Source organism: Meriones unguiculatus, chromosome 8, assembly GCF_030254825.1.
Source record: "Meriones unguiculatus strain TT.TT164.6M chromosome 8, Bangor_MerUng_6.1, whole genome shotgun sequence".
Classification (NCBI taxonomy): domain Eukaryota; kingdom Metazoa; phylum Chordata; class Mammalia; order Rodentia; family Muridae; genus Meriones; species Meriones unguiculatus.
This window is the reverse complement of record NC_083356.1, coordinates 19,235,662-19,256,885: the sequence shown is the minus strand read 5'-3', so window position 1 is coordinate 19,256,885 and position 21,224 is coordinate 19,235,662. Positions and strand designations below refer to the sequence as shown.

General features: G+C 51.1%; 2 protein-coding genes and 1 long non-coding RNA gene across 4 annotated transcripts; 1 reads left to right on the top strand and 2 right to left on the bottom strand.

Moving 5' to 3' along the window:
- The first annotated feature begins 88 nt into the window (after positions 1-88).
- On the top strand, positions 89-4,170 carry LOC132655783 (uncharacterized). Its single transcript, XR_009593626.1, has 2 exons — positions 89-1,490; positions 2,060-4,170. It is a non-coding gene; the product is annotated as an uncharacterized LOC132655783 (long non-coding RNA).
- A 4,746-nt stretch (positions 4,171-8,916) lies between these two features.
- Positions 8,917-12,866, bottom strand: LOC110552092 (cytochrome P450 2D26-like). Of its 2 annotated transcripts, XM_060388972.1 has the most exons (9): positions 12,528-12,866; positions 11,823-11,994; positions 11,428-11,580; positions 11,190-11,350; positions 10,477-10,653; positions 10,151-10,292; positions 9,778-9,965; positions 9,264-9,405; positions 8,917-9,173 (listed from the first exon to the last, which is right to left on the bottom strand). In XM_060388972.1, the coding sequence occupies exons 1-9, from the start codon at positions 12,714-12,716 to the stop codon at positions 8,995-8,997; spliced, it is 1,503 nt and encodes a 500-aa protein (XP_060244955.1). In that variant the 5' UTR covers positions 12,717-12,866; the 3' UTR covers positions 8,917-8,994. The 2 variants fall into 2 exon arrangements, with proteins under 2 accessions (XP_060244955.1, XP_060244957.1); XM_060388974.1 differs by lacking the exon at positions 11,428-11,580 and having other exon boundaries at positions 12,528-12,865.
- Positions 12,867-17,063: 4,197 nt separating this feature from the next.
- On the bottom strand, positions 17,064-20,942 carry LOC132655789 (cytochrome P450 2D26-like). Its single transcript, XM_060388971.1, has 9 exons — positions 20,621-20,942; positions 19,913-20,084; positions 19,525-19,677; positions 19,287-19,447; positions 18,609-18,785; positions 18,303-18,444; positions 17,931-18,118; positions 17,419-17,560; positions 17,064-17,317 (listed from the first exon to the last, which is right to left on the bottom strand). The coding sequence occupies exons 1-9, from the start codon at positions 20,807-20,809 to the stop codon at positions 17,136-17,138; spliced, it is 1,506 nt and encodes a 501-aa protein (XP_060244954.1). The 5' UTR covers positions 20,810-20,942; the 3' UTR covers positions 17,064-17,135.
- Between the last annotated feature and the right edge of the window lie 282 nt (positions 20,943-21,224).

Genomic DNA, 21,224 nt, shown 5'->3' with positions numbered 1-21,224 from the left:
GAGAAGGAGGAGGAGCAACTCTGAGGAGGCGGATCCGCTCCCAGTAGTGTTGGGGACACTCTTAGAAGGAGGGGGGACAGGCACTTTAAAGAAGCAGGGGATCTCTGAGAAAGAGGCCTCAGCCTGACAGGAACTGGGTCAGAGCCTTGAAATCTCTCCAAGCCCACTGGGACTTAAACTTAGTTGTGCTCCCGGAGGGGTCAGAGCTTACAGTGGGCCACAGATGATTCTTGGGGACACTGAAGACAGAGGGAACTGCAGAGAGCATCTAAAAAGCAGTATAGAAAAGCATTCATCCTTTACACACACGGGAACCATGCAGAAATAAAGAGTTGACTTCCTATCAGAGACCATGGACAGTGGAAGGCAACAGGATAAGACACGCACATCCTGAAGAATGTCATCCAAATTTTCCTTGTGAAGAAAAAAAAAAAATCATCCTTCAGGAATTAAGCAGAAATTAGAACATCTCCAGATAAAAGTTGAAGGAAATCGTTAGCAGAGGACTTGCCTTACAAGGCGCGGTAGAGGGGGTTCTCCAGGCTGAAATGAAACGGTACAAGCCAGTTACCTCAAAACCACGAGAAGAGCACAGGGCAGGTAACAACACAGTGCGTTAAAGTGTCGGCAGGCGTCAGGGTTGTGACCCCTCTGCTTTTGCCCAGATGCCTGAGCGCATCAGTGCACAGACACCAATTACAAAGCTGTGTTCACGAGAAGATGTGTAATGTGCCAACGGTGGCAAGAAAAGTCTGGCGGGGAAGGGACGGAGAGGAAACGCTCTCTCTGTGAACCAGAGAGTGAGAGTTGTTGTTCATGTGAGGATTTTGCAGGTGCGAGGCCTTGGGGACCCCTGGGAGCGATCCTGGAGAGTGCAGTGTGGCAGAGGCAGATGGGAGGACCCGGGCTCAGCACGGAGGAAGATGAGGACTGAATCCCAGGAGCTGTCCTCTGACCTCTACATGGGCTGTGCGCATGTCCCCAACATGTACACACCCTAATAATGAGCCTTAAAGGATGCTGACTTAGTCCCCAAGGTAAATAATGAGAAACATTTAAAAAATGGACAAAAATGAAAAGAGAAGCAAAGAAGAACACTGAGAATATCAAAAAGTGTGGAAAAGGCAAGGAGGAGGGATTATGGTGAAGATGAAAGGAATGCAGAAATTGAAGCAAGTCAAATGGAAGACACAAGTGTCTGCTTTCTCTTGCTGTGGTGCAAACACCTGGACCAAAAGTGACTCTTGGGAGGAAAGGGTTGATTCCAGCTTACACTTCCAGGTCATGGTTCATCTCTGAGGAAAACCAGGGCAGAAGCTGAGGCTGGAACCATGGAGGATGCTGCTGGCTGGCTGCTCCCAGGCTTACGTGTAGCTAGTTTTCTTCTACAGCCCAGGAGCCCCTGCCCAGGGAACGACACCACCTAGAGTTGATTGGGCCTTCATATGCCAGCTAACAATTAAGACAGGGCTGGAGAGATGGCTCAGAGGGTAAGAACACTGGCTATTTCTTCCTAATGGCCCTGAGTTCAATTCCCATCAACCATATGGTAGCTCATAACCATCTATATGAGATCTGGTGCCCTCTTCTGGCTTGCAGGCACACATTCAGTCAGAATACTGTACAAATATTAAAGAAATAGATCTTTTAAAAAAGCAACTCCAAATGGGACTGGAGAGATAGCCCACTGGTTAAGAGCACTGGCTATCTTCTAGAAGACCCAGGTTCAATTCCCAGCACCCACATAGCAGCTTACACCTGTCTGTAACTCCAGTTCTAGGAAACCTGGCACCCTCACACAGACATAAATGCAGGCAAACCAGCAATGCACATAAAAATAAATAAATCTTTAAAAATTAAAAAAGAAAAGATAACCCCCAAACGAATGCCCACAGGTCAATATGATCCAGACTTCTTTCAACTGAGACTCCCCACTCAGGGGACCCTAGACTGTCACATTGACAAAGGATTTTATTCCTCGTTTTTGTTTTGTTTTGTTTTGTTTTCTGACAGCTTTCAGGAACTTTATTTTCCTTCCACCTTCTCCCCCTTTGCTCAGGTGTCTGCAGAGCTCAGGACCACTCTGTGGTGGCCCCAACCCACTCGGCAGCCTGTGCCGTGGGAGCTGCTGACCAGCCCTCAGCGGCTGGCTGAGCACTCCAGTCCTCAGGAGGGAACTGCTGGATGGGCACTGGGGGCGCCTGCACACCCTCAGGCCAGGCTGCCACCTCGGGCTGAGCAGCAGTGAACTCAGCAGCTGGCACAGTCCATTCACCCTGGAATTCCTTGTTGGTCACGGCCTTCTCAGCAGCAGCCTGCTCCTCCTTCTCAGTCTCCTCCGGGTCTCTGCAGAAGTAAAGATCGGGCATAACCTCCCACGGGGGCTCACGGGAGATAGTGCCACGCATGTGGAGCACTTCCCGGGCAGCATCCGCCACATCAGACCCCCTGGGTGAGTGCCCTTGTTGTACAGGATGGCAATGTCCACATAGCGCAGAGGGGAATCTGTTGCACAGAGCAATGGTGGGCAGGTTGACCTAAGAGGCCTCTGTGAGGGGCTGGTGGTCAGCCCTGGGATCAGTCACCACCAGAAGCCATGGTTCCCTGAAGGCCACTTGGATCTGGTTAGTGAAGGTCCCGGGTGTGAAGCGGCCAGCAATTGGAGTGGCTCCAGTGGCAGCGGCAAACTTCAGCAGAGCTCTCTGGCCAGTGTTCCTGGAGGAGATGACGCTGACATCGGCAGGGTCCTCAATGGCAACAATAGCCCGAGCAGCAAGCCAACAGCGTCTCCCAGGTCCTCTTCAGATTTATGATGTAGATACCATCACTCTTCCTTTTGTAGATGTATTGCTCCATCTGAAAGTCAAGGTTGGTGCCATCTAAGTGGGTCCCTGTGGTGAGGAATTTGAGGACATCCTCCTCCTTCATCTGCAGGACATCAAGGGCTCTGGACATTGTGAAAGTTTTCCCTTTAAGTTACGCTGGGAATAAAAAACAATGTCGTATGGACCCGTCCCTGGGCAGCGCGGGGGGGGGGGAAGCTTATTCCTCATGTATCTTAGTTTAAATTGTGTATGACCGCCAGACGTGTGTGCCCAGTGCCCCCGAGGCCAGAAAAGGATGTTGGATACACTGGCACTGTGGTCTTGTGCCCATGAACCTCCAGTGCGGGTGTAGGAGATGGAACTTGGATGCTCAGTAATGGCGATCATCTGAGCCATCTCCCCAGGCTCTAGTGTTTGTAAAGATGTATACACACCTGAGGTGTCTGTTATAACTCAGGCAAGGTAAGAGATTAATGTTGATAACTAGTGACAATTATCACAAACAAAAGACCCGTGAAAGTTCTTCAGATGGAACTATCTCTCAGCTATCTCACCGTGCCCTCACAATCCTACGTGACATGCCTCAGGGTGACACAAGGCCTGCAGATGAGCTGGACTAAGGAGAAGGAGCACCGTGCGCACTGTGACACAGCGTGAGGACCTCGTCACCTTCTGCCCTGAACACGAGGACTGAGACACTACAGAGGCAGGCCCAGTAACTCAGACTCCTCCATGTCCCTAGTAGCATGAACAAGTGGCTCAAGGACCCCCCTCGTGTCCCCAGCATGAGTGCGACGGGGAAGAAGACAGGAGCTTTAGTGAGACTCCCTCAAACAGTGCACAGCTCAAGATCTGCAAATGGCTCGTTTCTGGAAGTTTCCATGGACTGCTTTGGACCGTGGTGATCACTGTAATTGAAACCAGGGAAAGGCGAGCGAGCTCTGGCCGAGCAGGGTTCATTCCCACAGTTGGGCTTTAGAGAGCCAGTGTGATGCCTGCTGGACACGAAGGAGGCTTGACGACTTAAGTCAGTCACAGAGAGACAGTGCGTGAGCGCACTCTGTCAGCTCACAGAAACTGAGGCAGAAGGATGGGCGCCAGAGTTGTGCAGAGGAGAGCGAGGACAGCTGCTGTTGTGGGGTGCAGGGCTTCATGTCAGCAGATGAAGGGGTCTGGGGAGGCGCTGCAGGGGGCCGAGCACTGGGAATGACTTGTACCACTGAGCTGTATGCTGCAAATGGAGAGGACGCGCTGGGGGAGGCGCCCTGGAGTGTGCTGGCTGAGTGCATAAGGCCCTGCGATCAGTTCCCAGCACCATGAGAAATAAATCGGTCAGGCTGGCAAATATTCGTAAATGTTTTTATTTCCTCAGATTTGGGGTGGGAGGGGGTGAGATGAGAGTCAAAACCAAGTTTTAGTAATACATGGCTTGGGGTGAGCCCAGAGTACGTCTAACTATCCCTAGACCTAGGCCTGGAAGCTTCTAGCTTTTGTACAGCCTAATTTTCTGCAAGCCCAGACCTTGAAGGCTTCAGCTTCCAGGCTCTGCCTGCCAACCTAGGCCAAGAGTGTTATAGCCTCGGAGACTTACTGCTGAATTAACTCGCCCTTTCTAGTTCTTTCTGAACTCTGGCTGGTGGTTCAACTCAGCTGTTCTGGCTCTAAACTCCTCTCCAAGCTGACTGACTCAAATTGGCTTCTCTCGGTTCCTGACTGAATTGCTCTGTTTGGAAAAACTGCCTCTGAACTTCACCAGCCGATGCATGGACTCAGCCACGCTCAGCTGAACTGCACAGAACTGAGTTTTGCCGATGACACCAGAAGTTCTACAACCCTGAACTCTACTGTTCTCCTGTACGGCACACCCCTCCACTGTGCTGCCCATTCTAAACGCCTAACGTTTTCTCTGCGCTGCTCTTAAGCTCTCCGTTTGTCTGTCTGTCTCTCTGTCTGTCTGTCTGTTGGGCATATCCTCTTTCTGACTCATCCTGCCAAATCAGTGTCTGATGCAACCCTTTCTACCCTCCAATTTCAGGTCAATGTTTGGGATTAAAGGCGTGTACTGAAGGTATGTCTGTATTCCAGCCAGAGGGATTAAAGTTGAGTACCAAGGGCAGGTCTGTATTCAGCCGGATCCCACAGACCTAGGTCTTTGGATAGGATCCCTTGCCAGAATAGACATGTTCCTGGATTAAAATTCCTCTACATAATAAAATGTAACTGATAAATAATAATAATAATAATAAAATAAAAAATAAAATAAAAAAAGAAGAAGAAAAAATTCCTCTACAAATGTTAGTGAGGCTTTGTATGGTGAGGAGCATGGCCAGGGCAGTAGAGTGACCTCAGCTTGGGGAGTTCTGTCCTGCACATTCCAGGTCAAGTGCTTGAATCCCATCAGGCAGTGGGAGACCTTGCCTGAGAGGCTGAAACATGCCAATAGCAGCGTCTCTGCTCTGCTGGGATGAGGCCATGTGGAACCTTTGATACCACAACAGGGGTTAGGCAAGTGGCTCTGTATGTGTGAGTCTGACGTGGAGGGTGTGGAGACTGGGGTCAGCCGTGTGGGTGCCCCGTGTCTATGGGACCCCCCAAGCCCAGTTATTTGTGTCCCTGAGACCAACCGATTCCTGCCCTCTGCCTGCAGTTTGTCGACACTGATGGGTCTATATGGGTGGTGTGGGGTCGTGTTCAGGCCATCACTCCTGAACAACAGTGCCTTCCTTATTTGGTTTTACATTTTTTTCCCTTTGTTTTGTGTTTGTGAGATCATCTCTCCTTATTATGTACTCCAGCAGTCCTTAACCTTGCTTTATAGCCCAGGCTAGCCCCAAACCTTCTATTCTGTTATCTCAGACTCCCAAGTGCTGAAACTCAGGTTCCTGGGCCACTGTAAATGGCTGAAGTTCCCCTTTCTCATAACATTCAAGGTGTCCACTAAGGAAGGATCAGGTGGAAGGGAAGGGGTGATTGTGGACAGTTCTCTGAGGACTGGATGAAGAAAGGGGATGTGTTAAAACTCTACTTTATTAGGGGTTCTTTAAGCCTCCATCTCCCTTACAACTCCCCCCAACCCTAGGTAGGAGAGAAAGAAGGTTAGAAGGGACGGGGGACATAGACCTCCTTGGACTATTTCCAGTTTGTTAGGGTCCTTGGGCTCTTGGGGGCAACAATCTCATAGTCAGGATATCCTACAGTCAACTTAACCAGCAAATGCAGCAAACAGCAAACACAGCAGCAGCCTCCTTCGTCCTGTCAGGGTCCTCTGAGCCCACTCCTCTCTTGGCTCTGCTATTTACACTTTCCCATAGTCCTAGAAAGTCCACGAACCCCAGCTGGCAAATATCAAGCTCCTCTCCGAGGCCCAAGAGGCAATTATCAGCTTTGGACAAACTCAGGCAGCCCCATATCCCACATTGGGATTAAAACAAAAACATATTTATGTAAATGACTGAGCTTTTAAAGAAACCAAATCTTCTACTACAGAGATGAGAGTTTGAAAGGGAAAACAAATGGCAGCCACAAAAACAGGTTTATTCTGTGTAGATCAGCCTTAGCTTGAGGCCACTAGAACTTGATTTCTGTAGGCAAGTGAATGCACAGAGCTAGTAGGGCAAAGGGGTACCAGAAACATAAAGATGCCATGGTCGCTGGGCCAGGGCTGTCCATCTGGCACTGAGAATCAAAAGCGCTGCAGGAGGCAGGTGAAGAACAGGAAGAGCTCCATGCGGGCTAGGGGCTCCCCCAGGCATGTTCAGCAGCCTGTGGGTGGGAGAGGGCCTCAGTCACCCAGGGATCAGGCCCCACAATTCAAGGCATTCTGGGAAGGGGAGGGAAGCCAGGCACCCCACAGTAACCTGCTGAGAATGGCATGCTTCACAGAGTGGCCCTGGGCGTCCAGGAAGTGTTCAGGATGGAACTGGAGGGGCTTCTCCCACACAGTCTCGTCCTTCAGCACAGAGGACAGGTTGGGGATGAGCATCGTCCCCTGGCAGGAGACACATGGTGTGTTACATGGACTGGGGTCCTGTGTTCAGGGAAGGTACACAGGTATGCCAGGTCTGCAACAGGAATTTGGAACTGAGTCCCTGGTCGCCAGGGGTCAACAGTGGGCTCAGATTTTTTGATTCTGTGTGCACATGTCAACAGGTACCTTATCACTCTCCTCTGGACTCCACTGCAACCTTGCAGTTGTCCCTCAACTGGAACCTGGGCACAGCTCTCCTGGACTCTGTCCTGTGGGCCATTACCCTTTGCTGGCTCCATTCTGCCTTGTCATTGATGTGAGATCAACACTGAGTCATGGAGCCATTGCTAGTTCCTCCTTCTTCCTTAGGCATGATGGGAAGTGCTAACACAGTGGGCTTGGGAAGTGATGTCACTTGCTCACTGGGATGACAGTCACTCTTGAATGCTGCCTTCAGAAAACTCAGTTTGGGCAAAAGAAGATGGAGGTTGGTTAGGGTTGGTGAAGCTTTCATCCCCGGATGGTTACTGCGGCTCTCATGGTGTGAGGCCACAGTGAGACTGTGGCTAGTTCTGATAGGATGTGACCTATGGAATCACAAACCATAAAACCAACACTTGAGATGGTGCTAATTGTTTTGGAAAGAAATGCAGAATTTGTAAACATTTTGATTTAAACTCCAAGGTCAACAATGAGAAAATAGTCAAAGGACAGAAATGAAAGGGAAAGAGAATCAAAGTACAACAGCAGAATGTCAGTCAGGTCACAGAGAGAAATTGACTTGGAAGAGCCAAGAGTCCCTTCTGAGAAAGGAGGGCCATGATCCCAACAGTCCACAGCCACTGAGCAGCTGTGCGTGGGTGATATGAGCTTCAACACTCCTCAGGCTAATTAGGAGAAGAAGCTGAGACATTGGACACACTTGACAGGTGGTTCAGTGAGGAGAAACCCCCCAGGAAAGTTTTCCAGGGGCTTTGGTAGTGTGACTTGCTGTTGTGTTGAAGTTGTTCATGCTGGGGTGTATGCTGGACCACACCAGGCTGATGGACACGTGGAACCCGAGAGAGCTGCTCCTACAGAGGAGTCTGTACAACCTGCTGCACATGCAACAAACCTACATCATACCACACACATGCCTTCATATCATATACATGCCTACACACCATACACATGCCTACATCACACACGTGTTCCTATATAATACACACATCAACAAACACACACTGGAGTGTGTTACAACAGAAGGTTCTGAGTGAACACTGAGTGTGTGTAAGGCCTTGGGATCAATTTCCAACACATACACACACACACACACAAAAGTAAGGCTGGTTAATATTAGTGATGTCTGACAAAAATAAAACCCAAAATATGTTCAGACAAATGCCTGAATTTACCTTGTATAGCAAGGAGTGTGGCCAGGAAAGTAGAGTGAACACAGCGTGTGGATTTCTTCCTGCACATTCCAGGACAAGTACTTGAGTCCCATCATGCCTGAGTGAGACCTTGTCTTGTCCCCCATCATACCCCAAGCCTGAGAAGCATACTTCTCTTCTGCCCAGTTACAGGCTATTAGTTATTTTTATTAACCAACCTACTATATAGTGGGGAGCAAGGTTTACCCAACATCTTGGTATATGTGAGAATGTGCTCCTCTGTGGAGCAAACAGATCTTGGGGACTAGTATTTATCATTTCAATACAAGGCACCAACAAACCTCCAATACAACACAGTAATCATTGATAGGTCTTTACCTTTGATATAAGGCCAATCACTAAACATCGACACAACTACCTCTCTTCTTACCTTGTCTCTACTCTTCCATCTTTCCTCTCCTTCATTCCCTCCTCCTTCCCTTCATCACCTCCTTGTGAGTACCACCCAACCCATCTTTTAGAGAAAGGGTCTCATTAAGTAGTCTAGGCTATAAAGACCATGCTGGCCTTGAATTGCAGTCTTCCTGCCTCATCCTTCCATGTGCTATGCTGACAGAGCTGTTCTTGGCTCAATAGATTCTTCTCATTAAGGTTCCTCATAGGTTGGCCTGAGGCAGAGGGAGGGAAAAGACTGATTGTAGACTGTTGACCTCGGACACAGCTGAGACAAGGATGGGGATTGGACCAGGAATCTGAGTTGGGGCTATAGAACTTGTTTATTGAACATGAATCAGCCCAAGCTGCGGGCAGGAGGGAGCTACTGGCCCTGTTAGCGCACAACTGCACAGAGTTGGTAGGGCTTTGGAGTAACTGGCAATGTGAAGATGCCATAATCACTGGGCTGGGGCTGTCCCTCAGGCACCGAGAAGCTAAAGCGCTGCAGGAGGCAGGTGAAGAACAGGAAGAGCTCCATGCGGGCCAGGGGCTCCCCCAGGCATACTCGGCGGCCTGTGGGTGGGAGAGGGACTCAGTCAGTCTGTGACCTCATTCACACTCCACCCTCCACGGCACCCTGGGAAGAGACAAGGAGCCAGGCACCTGCTGAGAATGGCATGAAGGCCTCATGTTTCACAAAGTGGCCCTGGGCATCCAGGAAGTGTTCAGGATGGAACTGGAGGGGCTTCTCCCACACAGTCTCGTCCTTCAGCACGGAGGACAGGTTGGGGATGAGGGTGGTCCCCTGGCAGGAGACACATGGTGTGGACATGGACTGGGGCTGAGATGTGGAGACCCTGGCCACCATGATCACATTTGAAGTCTCCACCTCACACACTGGCTCCTGTCACTCACCCTCAACCCCAGAGCTTCTCACCACCTTTTCTGGTACCATTGAAGGCCCTGAATGAAAAAGCCCCCTGTGTGCTGTGCTTCCTAAGATCCCTGAGGCTCACTTCCTTGGGCATCCCTCTTCCCTGGGATTCTTGGGCAATGGCTTCAGTGTACTCACAACCAGCTTGGTCCTGTCACCATGTGGAAATCCAGGATGTTGTTCTTGTTCTTTGCTGCCCTTGTTTGCCTACAGAGATCCTGGGACAAAGGTGCCCATCCCTACCTTGGGGATGCGGAAGCCTTGAAATTCAATATCACGGGATGTCATATGTGCCACATTCATTGGGACAATGTCTGCAAAGCGCTGCACCTCATGGACCACAGCATTGGTGTAGGGCATGTGGGCCTGGTCAGCCATCTCTGGATGCCGTGCCTGCCCGATGACTTCATCGATCTCCTTTTGGACTCGACCTGGATGGACAGCACCCCTCAGTGAAGGGGCAGCTGTCCTTGACCTTGCACTACTGGGTGAATAGGTGGGTTAATACTCTATTCAGACTGAGGGCATGTGGGTCAAGCCAACGCTGGAGCAACTAGTTTCTCAGGTATGTCTATCTTTCTTCCCTCGCCCTCCCTCACAAGCCAGCCAGGCTCACGCTGCACATCCGGGTGCAGGATCATGAGCAGCAGGGCCCAGGACAGTGTGGTTGACGTGGTCACGATCCCCGCCATGAACAGGATGGCCACCACCATGCGTAGGTTCCTTTCATTGAAGCTGCTCTCAGGATTCCCCTTGGCCTGGGCCAGGCAGGGAAGGAAGGCTCAGTGGTAAAGAGTAAGCACCCAAACTATTTAACATTGTATCCGTGCGTCCCAGAGTTTGGGATCATGGGTGCTACATAAAACCCACACTCCTGGTATCACAACTCACAGAACACTTCATCTCAAGTGCTCCGGTGCAACCTTTCTGGGTGTTCCTCACCTTCTCCATCTCTGTCAGGAAGGCATCAGTCAAATCTCGGGGAGGCTGGGCAGGGTCCCAGGTTTTCTTATGCTTGATCAACATTGTATCCAGTGAGGCTATGAAGGAAGTCACCTTAGGTAAGACTTTTTGAGGCAGCCCAGGGATTCGAAGGAGCCATGAGAATGCATTCAGCACCTGGAAAAGAGACAGAAGAGCTCTAGTTGCTTTTATTTCTAATTAAGAACTTATTCTCTGCCGGAGAAACCCTGTTTCAAAAAACAAACAAACAAACAAACAAAAACAGAACAAAACAATAAAATCCATTATTTCATGTATGTAGGTGAACACAGCCTGTGAGCACTATCCCATGCACTCATGTTGGTGGTCAGACAACAATGAAGAGAGGAAATTCTATGCTTCACATGGGTCCCAGGATCCAGCTCAGGTCTCCGGCCTTTCTTGGGAGGCTCCTTCACCCACTGACATGTTCTACCCTGCAAACCTAACAGGCTTCTGTGGTTTGCTTGGAGACAGAGGGCAGAGGCTCACACTTTTCCAGAGCCCTTGACCTTTGTCCCCTCCAGCTCTCTCAGGTTGGTCAAGGTCCAGGACTCTCTCCCTGCCTTTGCCTATCACACAAGGCCCTCTCCTCATTCACCCTGAATGCTTGCTTACTTTGATAAGGATTTTCAGCATGGAAGTGGCCACATCCACTGTCCTGAGCCTCATACCTTGGCAATGAAGCCAGTGTCCTCTCCAAAACTTTCCTTCAGGGTTTTGAGCATCCAGTTGAAGAAAGGGTCTTCATAGTCATAGCGACGGGCATAAACGAGGGACGCGATCACATTGCTCACAGCTTTACTCAGCAGGGTGCTGGGGTTGAAGTGGTGTTCTGGGGACAGAGATGTAAGCAAGTCATGCATGCTCATAAGTCCCTGCCCACACCTCAACCTCTCAGCCATCACCCACCAGCCTCCTGGATGAAGGCATCACAGAGGTGGCCAGCCTCCTTCGTCACCCACTGCTCCAGAGACTTCCTGCCCAGGCCGAAGTCACGCAGGGTGGACACAGAGAATCTCCGCTGCTCTCGCCACTCGGGCCCATAAGGTGCAAGAATCACACCTATAGACACATCTGTGTGTGACCAAGGACACCTGGCCATGCTGTCTCCTCAGTTTCCAAAGTGCCCTGAGGTCAGTCCTAGCTACCAGATACAACCAGCTGCTCATGATCCTGCACCCGGATCTTCCCTCCATTTCCATGAGAGTCCCTTCATTGCCTGACCACCGCTCCTCCATCAGAACATCTGCTCACTGCTACAAAAGCCCTACTCTGTCTGCCCTGTCCCCTCTTTAGCTCTTTGCCTTTTGATTTGGGCCCATAGCCCAGGTGATTATAGATGGGCAGTAGAGGGCGGTCAGAAGTGTCCTCTCCACAGGTCACCAGCACTTCCCGCACAGCCTTCAGTCCATTGATCACAACCATGGGCTTCCAGGCCAACTGCAGGCTAAACACATCACCATAGCGCTGTCGAAGCTGAAACAGAGGGCAGAGTATGTAGGAAGTAGAGGTCCCAGCAGAGTGGAAGATCAAAGCTCCCCACACAAATCTCTGCCTCTGTGTGTGTGTATGTTTTTGTATGTATGTGTATGTGTATTTGTCTGGTACTCATTGAACCTTGGTCCCAACCCATGCTGGGCAACTCTTTATCACTGACCTACATGCCCTGTCTGTGCTATGACATCTTGTGGCCTGGGGGCCCATATCTTCTATATTCAGCTAAGGTCTCACAGTTGATGTGGACATTCAGCTGTGACCCTGTAAGGTCCTTGGAGCCCTTCCTACCCCAACCCCCACAAGAGGAGAGTCAGGTTCCTGAGATGGGCAGCCAGGCCTGAGACCACACAGCAGCCAGAGATGATAGCAGACACAGAGCCTCCCCACTTTGTTTTGCCAATAAGCCTTCTACCTCTTGGGGGCCATCTTCCGGTCTACTTGTGTCTCCAGAACCACTCTGTGTGCTTAGGGGCAGCATGGCCTCTACCGCACTCCAGCACCATCTCTCTCACCTTGGACATGGTATACGGCATGTTCTCTAAGTCCAGCTGAAGCAGGTTTCCCAGCACAGGGAGTGGCATGGGGCCTGGAGGGTAGCGGGAGGTCCAGAACTTGGGCCGGTGCATCAGGTCCAGCAGAAATAGGAAGATGGCCGTGAAGATGAGCGCAGGCCACAGGTTCTCTCCAGCCAGCAGACCCATGGCCGCTCCACTGCCTCCCAAATTCTTTTGGGAACACCTGCCTCAGACACCTAGAATCAGGACAGATCCTCTCAGATGGATCCGACAGACAGACGGAGGACCTGGTCCTTTATAAAGGGCTTAAAGCTGCCCTGTGTCCCCTGCCTTGAGCCATGTAGCTGTGTTTACTCTTCAAACAGAGCCTCTATGAGGGGTGAGAAAAGTCCAGGGAAAGTCAACCTCGGCGTTGCTGCCCTTTCCTCTCTCCTCAGGTGCCTATCCAGGGGAGTGGCATCAGTATGCACATAGCTGTACCTAGGGGTTACTTTGGGCTGGGCACTGCGAGCACGGTGGGCAGATAACCAGTGGACCCTGTCTCACGGTATGTGATCTCAGGGCAGAGAAGTCAGTGTGCCTGATTTGGCACACAGGCAGAGCTCTGAGAGGCCTGGGGACACAGTGTCAGAACAGAACGAGACATCCTGGGGGCTCTGTGGAATGCCTGCCTAGTGGGATTTAAGTAAGGTCTGACTGACACCATAGGCTCTATCCCTGTGCAGCAAGGGCCACTGAAGGGGCTTGTGTGGCTACCCAATGAGGGCCAGGCAGTGTGAGGAAGGCAGCTCCAGCCAGCGCAGCCTTGAGAACCGGCTTGAGGTTGCCAGACTCAAAACCTGGGGACATCTTAGCTGGGATGTGAGAAAGCTGAAAGAGAGTCAACAGCTCTCAAGAGCATCCTGGGGAGGCCAGCAGGGGTCCAGCTGCTTGTCACATGGAGACCATGGTCTAATTTTCTTTATCCTTTGCTTCTTGGTGGGTCACACCCCATGCCAACAGTCATTTTAATGGGGATGGGAAGGTGTCTTCATCGTGCCACGGGGGCAGAGTTTTGAGGAGCTGTGAACACTGCCATAGACTTGGGATAAGACTTCCCTGGAGGCTCACACTTTATTGGCAGGACACAAGGCATTCACAGGTACTGTAGGATATGCCACCGGACTGGGACAGCAAGTGCCACTAACTGGTTTTGGGGCGAGTGAGGGGGAGTAGAGGCAGAGGGCTGCAGCCTGTGGAGTCTTGTGTACTAGTCTGAGGTTGCCAAATTCATCAGGAAGGCTAGAATCAGAACCTGGACACTTCTTAGCTTGGGCCTGAGAAAGCTGAGAAAAATGTCTACTGTCCCCAGAGGTCTTAGGTTGGGTCAGTTACTTTTCCTATGGTGGCCCCTATGTCTTATTCTCCCTTTGTCCTTAGTGGGTCAATCTTTCCCCCAACAGTCTTCCACATGGGGATAGGTAGGGCAGTGTCCTCCTCATGCCAGGGCCTGTGGTTAGGGTGGGCAGACATGAGGAAAACAGAAAAATGACTCCGGAGCCTTTCCTCAAATGGCACTTGTGTGCTGGGCACTGCTGGTCACACTGCACACGCCACCTTGTCACTCACTAGGGTCAGGAAAGGCTCTGACCCTGTCTTTGCTGGAGATCCAGACCTCTGAAGACCAGAGGCTCAGAAGTCCCAGTGGAATGGAGGCAGGGGCTCTCTGCTGCACCCTTCATTGTGGCAAAGGAGGAAGGAGCTGAGTTACAGGAGAGGAGCTGAGACCACAGCAAGGACTGTACACTGGGTCTCCTCCTCTCAGCTGCCCACCTCTAGGTCACTAGGGCCTAAGGATTGCTTCATGCTTGTTGCTGCCTCCAGTCCCTAGACCCTCACTCCTGGTTGCTGCTTATTCCTCTTGGCCCTGCACAGCTGAGTTATGGTAATGGACACCTTACATTGATGAACAAGTTTTCTCTTGCTCCATCCTGGCCTGTAAGGAAGTGCCGCACAGTTCAGGAGCCAACCCAAGCACATGTCAGGGGTGGGAGATGGGAGCCAACTGAGACATACTTACTGAAAAGCTTAGGCAGATAGTTTTCTTCTCAGCTGACATATGACACTCACTACCATGGTAAAGACCTGATCCACGACAGTTAACCCTGGGGTTAATACCAGGAACTTTCCTCCCTTTAATGGTCTTTATCTCTTTGGGGTGTCATATATGGTGCTGTCTGGGGTTGGCCCCAGGGTGGGGTAAACTGACCCAGGCCCGATTTTCCTGCTTCAGGTAAGAGAGCCCCTGTGAGGTAAGTGCATGGACAGGTGAGGGATGTCATACACTCTATGTAGTGAAGGGTCTCTGGTCTGTCACCAGCTCTTGGGAGGTGGCCTGGATGCTCTGGTAAACATGTCTGCTGGCACTGTTTGCTTCCTCCATCCTCAGTCCATGGCCTCTCAGCCAAGTGAACCATGTGTCTGTCAGGATAATGTGACTCCTTGGGGACTGGGGTCCTGTGTTCAAGGCAGGTGCACAGGTGTGCCAAGTCTGCAACAGGAAGGCAGAACTGAGTCCTGGCCACCAGGGGTCAGCAGGGGGCTCAGATTTGGATTCTGTGTGCACATGTCAACAGGTACCTTATCACTTCCCTCTGGACTCCACTGCAAAGCACAACCGGAACCTGGGCACAGCTCTCCTGGACTCTGTCCTGTGGGCCATTCCCCTTTGCTGGCTCCATTCTGCCTTGTCATTGATGTGAGATCAACACTGAGTCTTAGAGTCATTGCTAGTTCCTCCTTCTTCCCTAGGCATGATGGGAAGTGCTAACACACTGGGCTTGGGAAGTGATGTCACTTGCTCACTGGAATGACAGTCACTCTTGAATGCTGCCTTGAGAAAGCTCACTTTGGGCAAAGATGGTGGAGGTTGGTTAGTGTTGGTGAAGCTTTCATCCCTGGATGGTTATTGTGGCTCTCAAAGTGTGAGGCCACAGTGAGACTGTGGTTAGTTCTGAAAGGATGTGACCTATGGAATCACAACCACAGAACCAGCGCTTGAGATGGTGCTAATTGTTATGGAAATAAATGCAGAATTTGTAAACGTTTTTATTTCAACTATTTTGAAAATTGTCAAAGACAGAAATGAAAAGGAAAGAGAATCAAAGTACAACAGCAGACTGTCAGTCAGGTCCCAGAGAGAATTTGACTTGGAAGAGCCAAGAGTCCCTTCTGAGAAAGGAGGGCCATGATTCCAACAGTCCACAGCCACTGAGCAGCTGTACACCGGTGATCTGAGCTTCAACACTCCTCAGGCTACTTAGGAGAACAAGCTGAGACTTGGACACACTTGACAGGTTGTACAGTGATGAGAGATCCCCCAAGAAAGTGTTCCAGGTGCTTTGGTAGGGAGACTTCCTATTGTGTTGAAGAGGTAGATGCTGGGGCGTGTGCTGGACCACAGGAGGCTGATGGACATGTGGAACCAGCGAGAGCTGTTCGTGCAGAGGAGTCTGTACAACCTGCTGCCCATGCAACAAACCTACATCATACCACACACATGCCTACATATCATATACATGCCTACACACCATACACATGCCTACATCACACTCATGTTCCTATAAAATACACACATATACACACTGGAGTGTGGTGCACCAGAAAGTTCTGAGTGAGTGAACACTGATTGTGTGAAAGGCCTTGGAATCAATTCCAAACACACACACACACAGAAAAGTAAGGCTGGTTAATATTAGTGATGTCTGAAAAATAAAACCCAAAATATGTTCAGAAAAGTGCCTGAATTTGCCTTGTATGGCAATGAGTATGGCCAGGGCAGTAGATTGACCTCAGCGTGTGGATTTCTGTCCTGCACATTCCAGGACAAGTACTTGAGTCCCATCATGCTTCAGAGAGAACTTGTCTTGTCCCCCATCATATCCTAAGCCTGAGAAGCATACTTCTTTCTGCCCAGTCACAGGCTTCTAGCTATTTTTATTAACCAACCTACTATATAGTGGGGAGCAAGGTTTACCCAACATCTTGGTATATGTGAGAATGTGCTCCTCTGTGTAGCAACCAGATCTTGGGAGCTAGTATTTAGAATTTCAATACAAGGCACCAGACAAACCTCCAACACAACACAGTAATCATTGATAGGTCTTTACCTTTGATATAGGGTCAATCACTAAACATCAGCACAACTACCTCTCTTCTTATTCTTACCTCATCTCTACTCTTCCAACTTTCCTCCCTTTCATCTCCTCCTCCTTCCCTTCATCACCTCCTTGTGATTAACACCCAACCCATCTTATAGAGAAAGGGTCTCATTAAGTAGTCCAGGCTATATAGACCATACTGGCCTTGAATTGCTGTCTTCCTACCACATCCTTCCATGTGCTATGCTGACAGAGCTGTTCTTGGCTTAATAGACTCTTCTCATTGAGGTTCTTCCTAGGATGGGCTGAGGCAGAGATAGAGGCAAGACTGATTGTAGACTGTTGACCTGAAACACAGCTGAGACTAGGATGGGGATTGGATCAGGAGTCTGAGTTGAGGCTATAGAACTTATTTATTGAACATGAATCAGCCCAAGCTGGGGGCAGGAGGGAGCTACTGGCCCTGCTAGCGCACGGCTGCACAGAGTTGGTAGGGCTTTGGAGTAACTGGCAAATCCTTCATATTGCCATAATCACTGGGCCGGGGCTGTCCCTCGGGCACCGAGAAGCTAAAGCGCTGCAGGAGGCAGGTGAAGAACAGGAAGAGCTCCATACGGGCCAGGGGCTCCCCCAGGCATACTCGGCGGCCTGTGGGTGGGAGAGGGGCTCTGTCAGCCTGGGACCTCATTCACACTCCACCCTCCTTGGCACCGTGGGTAGACAGAGGGAGCCAGGCACCCCACAGGCACCTGCTGAGAATGGCATGAAGGCCTCATGCTTCACAAAGTGGCCCTGGGCATCCAGGAAGTGTTCAGGATGGAACTGGAGGGGCTTCTCCCACACAGTCTCGTCCTTCAGCACGGAGGACAGGTTGGGGATGAGGGTGGTCCCCTGGCAGGAGACACATGGTGTGGACATGGACTGGGGCTGAGATGTGGAGACCCTGGCCACCATGATCACATTCGAAGTCTCCACCTCACACACTGGCTCCTGTCACTCACACTCGACCTGGGAGCTTCTCACCACCTTTTCTGGTACCATTGAAGGCCCTGAATGAAAATGCCCCCTGTGTGCTGTGCTTCCTAAGATCCCTGAGGCTCACTTCCTTGGGCATCCCTCTTCCCTGGGATTCTTGGGCAATGGCTGCAGTGTACTCACAACCAGGTTGGTCCTGTCACCAGGTGGAAATCCAGGATGTTGGTCTTGTTTTTCTGCCCTTGTTTGCCTACAGAGATCCCGGGACAAAGGTGCCCATCCCTACCTTGGGGATGCGGAAGCCTTGAAATTCAATATCACGGGATGTCATATGTGCCACATTCAATGGGACGATGTCCGCAAAGCGTTGCACCTCATGGACCACAGCATTGGTGTAGGGCATGTGGGCCTGGTCAGCCATCTCTGGATGCCGTGCCTGCCCGATGACTTCATCGATCTCCTTTTGGACTCGACCTGGATGGACAGCACCCCTCAGTGAAGGGGCAGCTGTCCTTGACCTTGGACTTTGGGTGAATAGGTGGGTTAATATTCCCATTAGACTGAGGACCTGTGGATCAAGCCAACTCTGGAACCACTCGTTTCTCAAGTATGACTATCTTTCTTCCCTCGCCCTCCCTCACAAGCCAGCCAGGCTCACGCTGCACATCCGGGTGCAGGATCATGAGCAGCAGGGCCCAGGACAGTGTGGTTGACGTGGTCACCATCCCCGCCATGAACAGGTCGGCCACCACTATGCGCAGGTTCCTTTCATTGAAGCTGCTCTCAGGATTCCCCTTGGCCTGGGCCAGGCAGAAAGGGTGGGCTCAGTGGGGAGAGGAAGTCCCACAATGGCCCCCCATTGTTCCCAGGCAGCCCAGGTGCAGAGTCAATATGATGATACACAGGGGCCCACACATCTGGCCTCACAGCTCACAGGGCCTCATTTTTTGGAGCAGCAAATCACCTTCTCCATCTCTGTCAGGAAGGCATCAGTCAAATCTCGGGGAGGCTGGGCAGGGTCCCAGGTTTTCTTATGCTCGATCAACATTGTATCCAGTGAGGCTATGAAGGAAGTCATCTTAGGTAAGACTTTTTGAGGCAGCCCAGGGATTCGAAGGAACAATGGAAATGCATTCAGAGCCTGGGAAAGAAACAGAGGAGCTCTAGTTGCTTTTATTTCTAATTAAGAAATTATTCTCTGCCAGAGAAACCCTGTCTCAAAAAAAAAAATCCATTATTTCATGTGTGTAGGTGAACACGGCCTGTGAGCACTATCCCATGCACTCATATTGGTGGTCAGACAAGAATGAAGAGAGGAAATTCTATGCTTCACATGGGTCCCAGGATCCAGCTCAGGTCTCCGGCCTTTCTTGGGAGGCTCCTTCACCCACTGACATGTTCTACCCTGCAAACCTAACAGGCTTCTGTGGTTTGCTTGGAGACAGAGGGCAGAGGCTCACACTTTTCCAGAGCCCTTGACCTTTGTCCCCTCCAGCTCTCTCAGGTTGGTCAAGGTCCAGGACTCTCTCCCTGCCTTTGCCTATCACACAAGGCCCTCTCCTCATTCACCCTGAATGCTTGCTTACTTTGATAATGATTTTCAGCATGGAAGTGGCCACGTCCCCTGCTCTGAGCCTCATACCTCGGCAATGAAGCCAGTGTCCTCTCCAAAACTTTCCTTCAGGGTTTTGAGCATCCAGTTGAAGAAAGGGTCTTCATAGTCATAGCGACGGGCATAAACGAGGGACGCAATCACATTGCTCACACCTTTACTCAGCAGGGTGCTGGGGTTGAAGGGGTGTTCTGGGGACAGAGATGTGAGCAAGTCATGCATGCTCATAAGTCCCTGCCCACACCTCGATCCCTCAGCCATCACCCACCAGCCTCTTGGATGAAGGCGTCACAGAGGTGGCCAGCCTCCTCTGTCACCCACTGCTCCAGAGACTTCCTGCCCAGGCCGAAGTCACGCAGGGTGGACACAGAGAATCTCCGCTGCTCTCGCCACTCAGGCCCATAAGGTGCAAGAATCACACCTGTAGACACATCTGTGTGTGACCAAGCACATCTGGCCATGCTGTCTCCTCAGTTCCCAAAGCGCCCTGAGGTCAGTCTTAGCTACCAGATACAACCCGCTGCCACCCTGGAGGCTCCTCCCTCCATTTCCATGAGAGTCCCTTCATTGCCTGACCACATCTCCTCCATCAGAACATCTGCTCACTGCTCCTCAAGCCCTACTCTGTCTGCTCTGTCCCCTCTTTAGCTCTTTGCCTTTTGATTTGGGCCCAAAGCCCATGTGATCATAGATGGGCAGTAGAGGGCGGTCAGAAGTGTCCTCTCCACAGGTCACCAGCACTTCCCGCACGGCCTTCAGTCCATTGATCACAACCACAGGCCTCCAGGCCATCTGCAGGCTGAACACGTCACCATAGCGCTGTCGAAGCTGAAACAGAGGGGCAGAGTATGTAGCAAGTAGAGGTCCCTGCAGAGTGGAAGATCAAAGCTCCACACACAAATCTTTGCCTCTGTGTGTGTGTGTATGTTTTTGTATGTATGTGTATGTGTATTTGTCTGGTACTCATTGAACCTTGGTCCCAACCCATGCTGGGAAACTCTCTATCACTGACCTACATGCTCCATCTGTGCTATGACATCTTGTGGCCTGGGGGCCCATATCTTCTAAATTCAGCTAAGGTCTCACAGTTGATGTGGACATTCAGCTGTGACCCTGTAAGGTCCTTGGAGCCCTTCCTACCTCCCACCCCCACAAGAGGAGAGTCAGGTTCCTGAGATGGGCAGCCAGGCCTGAGACCACACAGCAGCCAGAGATGATAGCAGACACAGCCCCTCCCCACTTTGTTTTCCCAATAAGCCTCTGCCTCTTGGGGGCCATCTTCCTGTCTACCTGTGTCTCCAGCACCACTCTGTGTGCTTAGGGGCAGCATGGCCTCTACTGCACTCCAGCACCATCTCTCTCACCTTGGACATGGTATACGGCATGTTCTCTAAGTCCAGCTGAAGCAGGTTTCCCAGCCCAGGGAGTGCCATGGGGCCTGGAGGGTAGCGGGAGTTCCAGAACTTGGGCCGGTGCATCAGGTCCAGCAGAAATAGGAAGATGGCCGTGAAGATGAGCGCAGGCCACAGGTTCTCTCCAGCCAGCAGACCCATGGCCGCTCCACTGCCTCCCAGACTCTTTTGGGAACACGTGCGTCAGACACCTAGAATCAGGACAGATCCTCTCAGATGGATCCGACAGACAGACGGAGGACCTGGTCCTTTATAAAGGGCTTAAAGCTGCCCTGTGTCCTCTGCTTTGAGCCACGTAGCTATGTTTACTCTTCAAACAGAGCCTCTACGAGGGGTGAGAAAAGTCCAGGGAAAGTCAACCTCGGCGTTGCTGCCCTTTCCTCTCTCTTCAGGTGCTTATCTTGGGGAGTGGCATCAGTATGCACACAGCTGTACCTCGGGGTTACTTTGGGCTGGGCACTGCGAGCACGGTGGGCAGATAACCAGTGGACCCTGTCTCAGGGTGTGTGATCTCAGGACGGAGAAGTCAGTGTGCCTGATTTGGCACACAGGCAGA